Raw genomic sequence first — 13,729 nt, 5'->3', positions numbered from 1 at the left:
CAATAGCACACTCACCAACCCCTCTAGAGGATGACAATGGAACAGCAGTCACCCCTAGGTGAAGAGGACATAACCGCTGCACCCAATTGGTCGTGGCCCAGTTGAAGAGCAGCTTCAAGATTAGGGACTTGTATAGCAGTCACTACTTTATTCACATTTGTGTAACACAGATGTGGGAATTCTTATATTGAAGAACATTTTGCATGTCGCCCTTTGCTTGCGACACATTTCTGTAATCCAAGTTATGTATCTGTAAATTCCATTTTGTAATAAAACTCATTAATACAATTTGTTTGAATGTTGTCTAGCGACCCAAGAAGGTAGGTTTCCTAGACACCCTGAATTTGTCGACTGGGCAGGATTTAACAAAAATGATGGAGGCTTTTTGATAGCATCAACCCTCCACAAAACTTTTTCTACAGCCAGAAACAGCCAGCATCCCTTGTTCAGCATGAGTTAAATGAAATTATAAACATGAACACCAGTCTGTCGATGAACCATTCAGTTAGAAACCAGTAACAGAACTGTTTATTTTTAATAAATAGCATATTAATAGTGGCTGATTGCTATTTTTTAGTTTTTTGTAAGAATTAACCTGTATTGAGTTTAGTTACCGCAACCCGTGCATATTGGTCACATCGTTGGTACATGACTCAGCAAAGAGTTACAGTAATCCACATTTTTGTGCCATTCTTTTAGTTAAATAAATGTTTCTATTAACTACAATGCACAGAGGAGCAGAAACAACGCATACAAATTGGATGACGTACCTGTGAGGCCCGTGTATGAGAACATTCCTTTCTGTTCTGTTATATGGTTCCAGTTACCTGGTGTCTGTAGCTTCTCTAGAGACAACTTCAGTGCTGACCTCATTTCCTGTATCCGTTTCGTCATGATCTTCACACAGTCTTTCCTGAAATGTAGAAATAAAATTAAATGTGATGAGAATGAATCATATTGTAATTGTAGACAAACAGAGGCATAAAAGTTGAGGCAGTAGTTACGAAGGGAATGAGACAGGGTTGTAACCTATCCATGTTATTCGATCTGTACATAGAGCAAGTAGTAAGGGAAACAGAAAACGTATAGAGAAGGTATAAAAGTTCAGGGAGAAAATACAAGGTCTCAAAGTTTTGCCACTAACAGTGTAATCTGCTCAGAGATAGCAGAGGACTTGAAAGATAGGTTGAACAGAAAGGATTATCTCCTGGGAAGATGTTCTAAGATGAATATTAACCAACTAAAATCAGGCTAATGGAGTCAAGTCAAGTCAGATGATTCTCATGGGATTGGATTATAAAATAAGACACTAAAAATAACAGAAAAGATTTGCTCCTTGAGCAGGCAACTAATTGATTGCGGAAGACGTAAACCAGAAATAAAACACAGCTTTGCTGAAAAAGAGAAACCCCCCAGGGGCTCAGCATTCATTTGCTGAGTACGGGCTTGGCGACCCCGGGGTCCTGAGCTGGGGACTGGTCGGCGCCGCCAGTTTCCTGTCACCGTAACCCCCGGACATGCTTCAGCGACCACTGTATGGCGCGGCGGTGGAATGTTGTGTGCTGCGGGGGATGGTAATCTTGGCTTACCCGCCTGGATTGCGAGGAAGGACAACCTCTATAAAAACCCCTCAATCTTCCGGTGTGCTCCACGCCTATGAGATGCATGGCTGTTGGGGTGGAACAGTCGCAAGCGGGCAACCTCTGGGGCACCTGCCGCACCCCAGTTGTATCAGGCTTACTCAGGCACGCGGGGCTCTGTCTGAGCGGACCTTTAGTTCCCTAGCTGCTCGTGGGACCACAATGGACCCTTCGACCTCTACGTTTCCCCCTACCAGTGGATTGGGTGGGCCACTGGTAGGAAAACACACCCAATCGAAAAAGCGACTTCGTGCTGGGAGTCCTCCAGCGCCTGGTGTTGATCGAGATTTATCAGACTGTCGTAACAGAGCATATGCTGATAATCAGAATGTGTTTTTGATTATTAAACGGAAGGAGGGTAGCTTTGAGAGGGTTTCTCCCTTTTACATCCACAAGGGTCTTGAGGGGATTGCAGGAACACTTAAATCTGTGAAGCGACTTCGCAATGGGACTCTGTTAGTTGAGACTTCTAGTTCCCGTCAAGTCGCTTCTCTTCGGAAGGCAACCTGTCTTGGAGAGTACGCTATCGAGACCGAGCTCCACTCCACTCTGAACTATAGTAAGGGTGTTGTGACATGTAGGGATTTGGTGGATATCCCCACAGATGAGTTAAAATCTGAATGGGCTGATGACGGTATTGTTGACGTGCAGCATATTATGAAACGAGTCGATGGGAACCTAGTCAAATCCGACTCGTTTATTCTCACGTTCAGTTGCCCGAGACTCCCAGAGCATGTTAAAGCGGGGTTCTTACGGTTGCCAGTAAGGCCATATTTCCCCAACCCCATGCACTGTTTTAAATGTCAGCGCTTTGGGCATACTACGTTGGGGTGCAATGGGATAGCCACTTGTGGTAAATGTGGTCAGCCTGCCCATGAAGGAGCCGATTGTTCATCGCCTGTGAAGTGCGTGAATTGCTCTGGGAGTCACCCTGTCTGGAGCCGGGTCTGCCCCATCTATCTCGAAGAACGGAAGATACAGGAGATTAAAACATCTAAGCGCATCCCCTATGGTGAGGCCAAGAAGCTCTTTAAGGCCATGCAACCTCCTGTGTTTACAACGTCTTTCGCTTCCGCTCTGAAGAAACCGGTACAAATAGCCACTGTTGCTACGCAAACGGAGGTTGCTAGTGTTAGCACTAATACCTGCATTTGCCAGTGCACTTGTGCTGCTGCGGTTGTTTTGCAACCTGCGGCTCTCCCTGCAACATCGGACAAGGCTGTGGTTGCTGACATTGGGGTACTTCCTGCCCCTCCCCCTATGGCGCCTTCTGCCCAGGCGAGTAAAGTTCCACCTGTTGACAAGGCTGTGCATTCTAAGCCCTCCAAGACAAAGACGCCGAAGGTGAAGGTTTTGCCACCTGAGGAGACTAGTCAGGGTCGGTCCGATGACGAGGCCATCGTACTGTCTGACATCTCCCGTGGGTCGTCATCGGAGCTGATGGACATCGATGTCGACCGGGGGCGATCTTCTCGCCCCAGGAATAAATCTCCAGCGGGTACGGGCTCTCCTCCGAAGCCCAGAGGAAGGGTGAAAGTTCAGCCACCCTAATCACTGGCTCCCATATTACAGTGGAACCTGAATGGGTTCAGGACGCATGTGGCCGAATTACAACTCCTTGTACGAGAGGGCCCTTTGTGCTTATGTCTCCAAGAGACACATTTTCGGGCCACTGATGCTCCTTCTTTACGGGGCTATACCGTATATCGGAAAGATGATCTGACAGGGCAAAGGGTGGTGTTGCGGTTTTTGTCCGTGACCTGCACCCCTCATCTGAGCTCCCTCTCGTTACAGACTTGCAAGCAGTTGCAGTTGACCTTCTTGTGGGTCGGAGGCTCACAGTCTGTTCAGTCTACTTACCTCCTCAGGATGTGATAGACTCTGAGGCTCTCACAGACATAATTAGCCAACTCCCCCGCCCATTTTTTCTGCTGGGGGACTTCAATGCTCATAATGTCTTATGGGGCTCTCCGACTACTTGCCCCAGGGGTCGCATTCTGGAAAGCCTCATGATGTCTGAAGAACTGTGCATCCTCAACTCTGGTGCCCCCACTCATTTTTGTACTGCTTCCGGGTCGTCGTCGGCTATTGACCTTTCCTTTTGCTCTCCAGCACTCGCGGCTTCTGCTCTGTGGGAGGTTGTTGCTGACCTCCATTCTAGTGACCACTTCCCCCTTTGGATTCGCCTCCTGGATGAGGCTGTGGCATTTTCAGTGCCGCCTCAGTGGCACCTCTGCAGAGCTGACGACGCTTTTCAGCCAACTGGCTGTTTTGGAACACCGTGCCAGCGTCCACGAATGGGTAGACCATGTTACAGCCGTGATCTCCCATGCTGCTCAATTGTCCATTCCACGGTCATCCGGTAATCCCAAGAGGCGTCCTGTCCCCTGGTGGACCACTGAGTGCCACTCCACCATCCGAGCCCTCCGTGCAGCTCTGCGCTGCTTCAAGTGCCGTCCCTCAGCTGACAATCTTGCGGCCTTTCGGGTGGCAAGGGCCAAAGCGCGGCGAGTGATTAAAGAGAGCAAACGACGGTCATGGCAATTGTTCTTGAACTCCATCTCCCGCTCCACTAATTCTACGAAAGTATGGGAAGCCATCAGGAGAATTTCTGGGCAACGCAGCCCACTACCTGTCACGGCATTGCTGCATCAGGGATGTCTCCTCACGGCGCCGAGAGACATTGCCCAGACACAGGCCATGCATTTTGCGGAATCTACCGCCACAATTAACTGTGATCCAGATTTCTGCCGCTACCAAACTGCCATCGAGAGGGGTCACTTGGACTTCCGGTCTCCAAATTCTGAACCCTACAACTGCCCCTTCACAATGTGGGAACTGGATTCGGCGCTGTCTGTGGCTCATGATACTGCGCCTGGTCATGATCAAATCCGGTACAGCATGCTGCAGCACTTGTTGCTGCCATCCAAGGAAGTTCTCCTGAGTTGTTTAAATATGATATGGTTATCCGGCACATACCCTGACTCATGGAGGGAGGCGGTTTTGATTCCTCTCCTCAAACCGGGGAAGGACCGAACGCATCCCAGCAGTTATCGCAGTATTGCTTTGACGAGCTGTGTCGGGAAGACGTTGGAACGCATGGTCAACCGTCGCCTGGTTTGGCTGCTCGAGACCAGGCAGCTCCTTAGCCCCTCTCAGTGTGGCTTTCGGCGATGTCGTTCCACTATCGACAATTTGACCCTGCTTGAGGCGGCCATCCAGCAGGCCTTCCTACGTAACCAGCATTGTCTTGGTGTCTTCTTTGACATTCATAAGGCGTATGACACTACTTGGCGCCGCCATATCCTCAATCAACTCCATGAGTGGGGCTTTCGTGGCCGTCTCCCCATCTTCATTCGGTCCTTTCTTTCCCACCGCCTCTTTCGTTATAGGGTTGGTAATGTGCTATCTGATTTGTTTGTGCAGGAGAATGGTGTTCCTCAGGGAAGCGTTTTAAGTGTCACCCTCTTTGCTGTCGCCATTAACAGTATCACGTCCACTATCCGGAGTCCTGTCCAATGCTCCTTGTTTGTGGACGATTTTGCTGTTTTCTGTTCTTCCTCCAGTCTTGTCACTGCTAGTCGGCAGTTGCAGCTTACGATACAGCGATTAGAGGCATGGACTGCGAAGACGGGTTTTACCTTTTCTGCAGAAAAATGTGTGTGTGTTCATTTTAATCGTTCTCGGCGTCTTTTTACCTCCCCTGAATTGCGTCTGAGGGACACCATTCTTCCTTTTAGCGACACTGTGCGGTTCCTGGGCCTCACTTTTGATTCCAAGTTGTCGTGGTTGCCTCACCTTAAAGACCTCAAGGTGCGGGCCCTGAAGGCACTGAATATTTTGAAGTGTCTGAGCCATCGGTCCTGGGGAGCAGATCGGGCGCGTTTGCTGCAGTTCTATAAGGCTTTCGTCCGGTCGCGTCTTGACTATGGTTGCACCGTGTATGGGTCAGCAAGGCCTTCGTATCTGAAGATTCTTGATGCAGTACACCATGAGGGTATCAGGCTGGCCACTGGTGCCTTCCGTACCAGTCCCATCCCCAGCCTGTGTGCTGAGGCAGGGGAACCGCCGCTCGCCATCCGGCGGAAACTCCTCATGGTGCGACGGGTGTGTCAATTCCTTGCCTGTCCTACCTCCCCTGCGTACCCTACTGTTGCCCGACCGCCTATGGAACGTCTCTTTTCCAGTCGTCCCAGGGCAACGAGACCATTTGGGATTCGCGCCAAGCATTTGCTTGAGTCCCTTGGTGTGGAGCGTGTGGCCCCCCAACAACAAGGTTTTACTCGCCTGCCTCCCTGGTTGCTCCAGAGGCCCAGCGTCCTTTTAGACTTGTCGGAGTACCGGAGGAGTTGCACTCCTGCGTTTGTTTTTATCTCCTTGTTTTATGATATTTTAAACCAGCATCCCGACCATGTACCAGTATTTACGGATGGCTCTAAACAGGGGGACTCTGTTGGTTGTGCTGTTGTTTTCCCTGTTCGAGTCGTGCAGTTACGGCTTCCTGCGGCGTTTACCATCTTTGATGCCGAATTGTTTGCGATCTTGCGGGCATTGGAGCAGATGAGGTGTGTTCCCAGTCTTAAGTTCCTCATCTGTTCTGACTCCCTGAGTGCCCTTCAGACCATGCAACACTTATACCCAGCGGATACAGTCGTCCAGAACATCCATGATGCCCTCCTCCACCTGCAACGGCAGGGGAAGGAGGTGTCCTTCTGCTGGGTGCCGGGGCACGTGGGTATTAGGGGCAACGAACTGGCGGATGTGGCTGCCAAAGATGCATGTTCCCTCCCTCATGTTGTTGAATGTGCCGTCCCCCTCCATGCTGTTACCTCCCTCCTGCGTTTTCGTGTTATGCGTCAGTGGGAAGAGGAGTGGCTGGCAGTCGGTGACAATAAGCTGCGTCTGGTCAAGGCTACCACGCGGCCATGGCGTACGTCCTACCAGTCATGCAGGCGGGATGAGGTTCTCCTCACTCGCCTCCGCATCGGGCACAGTCCATTAACACATGGTTTTTTACTCCGGCGGGAGGACCCCCCAATCTGCAGTTCTTGTGGCGTCCAGATTACTGTCCGCCACATTTTACTTGACTGTCTTTTATTCTCTAACCAGAGGGCGGTGGTTTCCTTGCCACCGGATTTGCCCTCTATTTTACAAGATGACGCAACGACTGTAGTTAAGGTCTTACGGTTTTGTGTCCTGTCCCATTTGTTGCCTCGGATTTTAGGGAGAGGTTTTTAATGTGCTGCTGGGTGACTGGCTCACCCGGGTTTTAGGTAAGAGGTCAGCCAGTCACGATTACCTCCTTGTTTCCCTTCGGTTTCTGTTCTCTTTCCCTTGTGTTTCCTTTCCTTTTTAGTGTGACCCTTCTCCTCTCGTTTTACCTCTGTGTGTGAGGATTTGTAACTGCGTCAGGTCTGTGTGTTTTAGCCGTTCTCCTTGTTCGCTGTTTGTCTTAGTCCCTTCGCTGCATGTGTTCCTGTTTTTATGCGTTTGGGCGCTGATGACCACGCTGTTTAGCGCCCATAAACTTCAGACACACACACACACACACACAAAAAGAGAAATATATTAACATTGTATTTAAATTTAACTTCTAGAATGTATTTTCTGGAAGAAATACTGCAGTGCTATACACCATGGATTCAGATATAATTCTGTATAAAGTATGTCCCCCACAGTAAAATATGTATGAATGGTTTTTGCACGCTCAGTATACTGTATAAAATTGAAAAAACTTTATTATGGTCTCCATGTAGCCCAGCCCTCCTGCTATATAATTTATTGCTGAAACATCCAACCTCTGTAAACAATAACCAAAATAAATGGTCATAATTAAACTCAACCTTTTGTTCATCTTATCAACATATCAGGATTGTTGCTGGACAGGAGGTTTGAGTACACATCTCACAGTTGTGATGCATTCAACAAAGTGACTATGCAAGAGTGCCTGGCAATAATTGAAATGAGCCTAACCATCGTGTGGATCATGAATTATTCGTTAATGTAGGGAAAGATAGATTGCTAATTACAATAAAGATGACTTACTAAGTTGAAGACAGCGACAATTAAAAGATTGTTAAGTGTGCCAGTTGGAACCTAAGAGAGTCATCTTTAAGGTAAGTAGCAATCTTGTCTTTTTCCTACTAATGTACCTTCACTCCAAGGTACCTACATGGAAAGTTGGGCCAATGCTGCTGAACACAGTGAACACTTCCACCTGACATCGCTGTTGAGAAGCATCAGTAGCACGAGACATATTCTCTCATTTGCATGTGGTGTTATTCCACTCATACTTACGTTAATTCACTAAAACTGAATGGCAATGTAACCAGTCAGGGGTTTGATAGAAGTTAACCTATATGGGGACTGAATGTTGCTACTTTTTATGGCTGTAAAACTCTTATATATCTTCCTAGTAATGGCAAAACTATTGACTGTGGTTCCCTTAACATGCATATTCTATTATTCAATATGTTCTATCGGATAACTCACAACCTGGCATCCTTCCATTCCTTTTCAAATATTATACAAATTTCAGTCATATGTAAATGCAACACTAACAAGAGCTTTCAGTCTGGTAAATATATTTTTTGCGTCACAGTCAAAAATAGTTTATAACACTTTTCTCATGCAGATATTAAACAATAAGAAAACACTGTAAGACCAATTATTTGACCCATTACTACATATGATGATACAGAAGCTAGAAAATTAATCATCTCATTTTCATCAATTTGAAGAAGAATTTAACACTCTCTGTACCAGGCCTATTTTATGCACCCGTCCCTAGAAACCGGGCAATTTTACCAATATTAAAAAAATTACTGCATCAAATCTACTGTTTGGATTGTGGCAAATTTGGTACCATCTTGAAGCTGCACATTTCTACTTTAATTCTGAGTGAAAGAAACTACTTTACAATGCACAGCTTTAAGGTACAGTTATAGAAATCACTTAGATGTTTTAAGAATTTAGAAAAAGTCATACGAATAAGGGAATACAATTGTGATTTATTTTTAACCAAAATTGTGGCACTACATTACATGTTTCTGATAGTATACAGTATTACATATAAATTTCACACAGAATCATATTGTTTTTTAGTGTGGAAAATTTTAAAGCAAGGTTCCAGGCAGAGTGCAACGCCACACTGTTCACATTCGTATCGTGTCTCTTTGCGAGAAGCCTTGCCACTCTGTTTCTTGCTCCTGGAACTGCACACGTGACACACACGAGCAGCATACTTCTTAGTAGTTGCAGGTATGTGCTGCAAAAAATGTCTCTTTGTTAGCCGACCTACAGTTCCTTCATTTCTTGGAATGAATTCAAGTGTGTCGTCTTCAACAAGCTGAACTGCAAGCACTGTTATAAAGTCTGTTATTGTAATTTTCTTCCTGTGCACTGCATTGTACAGCCAAAATGCATTTGATACTCCCATAAGCAGCAAATGGAAATATAATTTTCGCCACCATTTCACAGTTCTGTGCTGGAACGGATTGTACTGCAGGCGTTGGTCTCCAATATCCACTCCAATTTTATTGAGGTTGTAATCAAGTACCTGAAGTGGTTTCAATACTACAGACCCATTTCTCTTAGTATGCGTACCAAATGTTGCTTGATGCCTTGTAGACAATGTATACACATCTCTCTTATCTTTCCACTTCATTGCCAATACATTATCTTTACGCCGAAAAGACATTTCGCCCTTTTTCAGCTTAGCAGATACTAAATCTTTAGGCAATCCTTTCCTGGATTTGTTCACAGTACCAACAGCTCCAGTGCCTTTCTCTGCCAGTTGCTGAAATAGCTCTGGACTGGAATAAAATCGATCTAAATACACAGTGTGGCCTTTGTTCAGCAAGCTGCTGTCAGACAACAATCGCAAAATAACCGCAGACGAAGAATTGTCAACAATATGCTTACCAGCATAAACTTCAAAATTTACAACATAGCCACTACTGGCTTCAGCAACAGCATATACTTTCAGTCCATACTTATGAGGCTTATTTTGCATGTAAACACGGAAACTCACACGACCTCGAAATGGGCAAATTCCTTCATCAATTGTCACTTTTTCTGAGGGACGATATGCCTGGATACATCGCTCCTTCAAATTATTATAATATGGCAAAACTTTGTAAAGTGGATGAAATCCATCTTCGCCTGGTTTTTTCTGATTTGAATTGTCAACAAGATGCAAGCATGACAGTATCTGAGTGAAACGCAAACGGCTCATGACATGGGGACAAAAGTTACAACTAAGAACAGGATTAGTGCTCCAATGGTCCGCAATTTTGGGCTTTTTCGAAACACACATGTGGAAAATAATACCCAAGAAACGCCTCATCTCACTTATAGTCACTGGCTTCCACGAACTCAAAACTGAATGGGGCTTCAGATTATTTCCTCTTCTTTTCTTCTGTATTGTCTGTGATGCATACAAATTTGTCTGTCTCTTGAGTTCATTTACGTCACTGTCAGTAAGGAACACTTTACTGCAATCCAGTACAGAACTCGACTCATCAATATCCACTAGTATCTGCCTGGGTGTCGTGTTGACAGGCAGAGGTCGGTAGGTGTCAACTGCAGTCCACTCACTGTCTTTCGGATACGGCACAGCTGCTGGATTTGAAGCAACACCTTCAACATCATTCTCGTCTTCATCTGAAGACAAACTGTCATCAATCTCGTCTTCTAAAAAGAATATCACATTATGTGTAACTACATACATCGTTTACACATGTTCAACAGATATGTGCGTACTGCACAATTACGTGGAAAATTCGGAAATACGTACCTTCAAACACACCATTGCATTCAGAATCGTCTGAATCACTCTCTACATTATCCAGAGTGTCGCTATGATTGATCAAATCCGCAATTTCTGCGTCTGATAAACCGCGCCGAAACATGATGACAAACAACTGAATGATATACAGACTGAGAACGCAAAGATAAGTTTTAACATGAATTACAGCGCTGCCGTGACATCTATGGACGCATTTTGTTAATAAACATCTGAAAAACGTATAGCGCTGGCCAAACCCGTAGAAATAACGTTGCAGTGTTTTGAATGAAATTAAATGTAGCGGCCCGTAAATTTTACGGGCTTGGTGATTTTCGCGCGATCCCAGGCCCGTAAATTTTACGGGCTTGGCGCTTAGAGTGTTAAATATCTTAATCTGATCTGAAATGAACTACCGAAACCCTCCACCTGTGTGCTGTTTTCTGCTGCTGCTGTTTGGCCCTCTGTGTCTCTGTTGATGTGTTGAGGTGTCTTATTCAGATAAAGGTTCTGGTCTTAAGCATACACTGTGATGACCTCTTGAGAAATAGCTGGAAAATTCCCACTTAAAAGTCTCCACAGGTTACTAACTGTATTGGCATCTTTACACAGACTGCTGCCATGAAAATTTGAAAATAGCAGCTCTAACTTCTTAACAACTTCAAACCACTCATCTGAAAGGACAATTAAGCCACCATGGGAGAGTGTCTCAAGCTGCCCAGAACTTATAGGTTCTTCTGACACTTCCATTATCTTGCCAGTAGGATGGCCAAGTGATTTGTGTATGCAGGTGCATCTGGAAGCAATATATCCAGCGAAACATTCTAGAGAGTACTCTGAAACTCCTATCAATGATAAAACAGTTAAATCAAGTAGTGTAATGTCTCATTTGTTGCTCACCTTCTATCATTGACAACACTTCCTCAATGTCCAGCATAGTCCTGTAGATAACGTGGAAGACAGGTAGTTTGTACCAGTTTCCACTTCAACTGAAGAATTATGTAGCTGAATGTCAGCAATATTTTTGTTCATAATTAAGATACGCAAATGACTTTTGGACTCCTTTGGTAAGAGATGATTGTAAACTCTGACAGTTGCTCTTATCTCTAAAAATGAGTTTTCCAGCCAGTCTTGGTTGAACCTTGAGGTCAAATCATAGCTATGTTTCAAATCAGAGAAACAAACCAGTAGTAACCGTGTTGAGGTGAGTAATCCCTTTTTGAAAGGAAGTAAAGTTTTACGATTTTTCTACTCTTCATTTTTTCACAGTGTAGACTCTGTGAAAAACATCCTCTTGTGTCTCCTTACACAATGCAAAATCACTTGCAACTGGTCACTTGCCAGCAGGTACCCTCAAATTCATGACGGCAAATGTATTGTTTACCAACTTCAAGAATTCTAAAGTGTCTTTTTCTTCAGTCATTATGAAAGAAATTCCCTCTGACTCAGTGTTGGAAAAGAGCTGGCAGGCAAGATGAACACACTGTCAATCCCTTCTGGAAACTGTCAGATGATGAGCAGTAAGTTTAGGGCACAGTTTTAACTCGTCATTACCTTTCTGCAACAGCTGTTAGATTACACCTTTTATTATTGTTTTCCCATTGCTTAATGAAAAACCATCATCCAAAAAGTGATTTCTCAAAAGTTTCAACATATGTGGTCCATCAGCAAATACCCAAACATGTTTCATTTCGTCATTAGGTTTGATGAAGCATGTGTTTGTGTAGTCAATGTGGAAGTCCTTCCACACTTCCCAATTTTACCACCCAAATCAGATACAACACCAGCTACAACAAATCCCACTTTCTGCGTTTCTTTGATGATACTGACCAGCAAACCTTGATTCATCGTGATATCAAAATTATAATACACAGGCTGCTTCCAGGTTCCACATAAACCACATGCCGTAACAACCTGCACCTGGCTATGTGGCCTGTATATGGTGTCAATTTCTTGGCTGTAAGCATATGCAACTGTCCACATTCATTTAATCAAAACTCAACATGCACAGCCTTTCTGCTTCATGTAAGTGTGTGTGTGTGTGTGTGTGTGTGTGTGTGTGTGTGTGTAAATGCTTTTTGCAAAATTTGCTGTACCTTACTTATCACTTTAGCACTTTGTCCACACTGAAGGCTTTGGCACTGCTTCCTCTGTCTGCATAATGCATGAGACAGTAATTTGTTTTTTTGTCTTCAATGTATTGTTTTCAGCTATTAAACGCTGGTGTTTTTTCCTCGGTAGTGATGGTTCTTTTTCAAGTCCCTTCATTTCATCCTCAATATGTCCCTTTTCTGTTCCTGTGCTTCAATCTACTTTCGTTTTCTTTGGTTGCGAAGAAGCTAGCATGTTAAGTGCACATTGACGTGTTTCACGATTTTTTCTTGTGTCACTTCTTTGGTGGACAGAGGATGAAGAAGCAGCAGAACTGGCTTCAGTAAGATGCAATTTACAAACTGCAGTGAGCTTTAAGGTCTTCTTTGGCTGAAGTTTCAATAATTCAGCTTGGAGATCATGTAAATAATCATCTTCTTTAAAATGTATGCTACAGATAGTAGCATTCTTAATGTTAATACTATCACTTCTTCTGCAGAGCTAAACACACTTCAGGATTTTTGGAGAATGTATGATAGGCAACACTACTGCCTTTAGTCTTCTGATAGCAGTTTTCACACACAGCCACAGTACAGTATCATAGTCTTAACATAAAACAGCAGAAATAATAAACTCGATGTAACACGAAAATAAATGACGACGACACAAAACTTACTCGCTTCAACACATAAGGGCGCCTGTGAACTGGGCAGTGTTTCTTGACGATGATGTATTGTGCAGAACAGTGAAAAATCTCTGTTCTGCACGTGCAATATGGCCCCTCATGCCCCTGCCTTCACTCAGGATACATACTATTTCAGAGATCGTGTATCCACATGCTTTACAGGCCCACTTACACCCGAGTCAGCCCCTTACATGCTCTGATGAACTGCCAAAGAAACAGTATTACTTAAGTGATCGCAAGCAAGTTCTTGGCCAAATCTCTGCTACATCCACTGCTTGAATATTCTGCAGTCATATGGGGCAATGCCGCTGACAGCTGACACACCGTCAGGTGGCTTGCGGAGTATGGATGTAGATGTAGATGTAGACACCCGCATGCAACAATTACAGTGGGTGCAAGACCATGCAGTTCTGCGAACACTGTGCTGATTCTAAAAACACACACATTCATGCCCTTTGTCACAACCTGTGTTGGGGGCACAGCATATGATGGCCTGATCTACACTGGCACTGAGTTGACTGTCCCCGC

The 13,729-nt window shown here is 44.8% G+C and overlaps 2 protein-coding genes across 2 annotated transcripts in view; one reads left to right on the top strand and one right to left on the bottom strand.

Moving 5' to 3' along the window:
* The window catches only part of LOC126175133 (uncharacterized), a 338,937-nt gene that overhangs the window by 33,065 nt on the left and 292,143 nt on the right, over positions 1–13,729 (top strand). The gene's annotated exons all lie outside the window — the stretch shown is intronic.
* LOC126175134 (aspartate aminotransferase, cytoplasmic-like) overlaps positions 1–13,729 on the bottom strand; it is a 75,199-nt gene that overhangs the window by 7,435 nt on the left and 54,035 nt on the right. Inside the window, exon 7 of the mRNA XM_049921689.1 lies at positions 771–913. Within this exon, the coding sequence (XP_049777646.1) occupies positions 771–913 (143 nt within the window). The remainder of the gene's footprint in view (positions 1–770; positions 914–13,729) is intronic.

The sequence above is a fragment of the Schistocerca cancellata genome, chromosome 3, assembly GCF_023864275.1.
Source record: "Schistocerca cancellata isolate TAMUIC-IGC-003103 chromosome 3, iqSchCanc2.1, whole genome shotgun sequence".
Lineage (NCBI taxonomy): Eukaryota > Metazoa > Arthropoda > Insecta > Orthoptera > Acrididae > Schistocerca > Schistocerca cancellata.
Note: the sequence above shows the minus strand (reverse complement) of the source record. Positions and strands in the feature narration are given on the sequence as shown.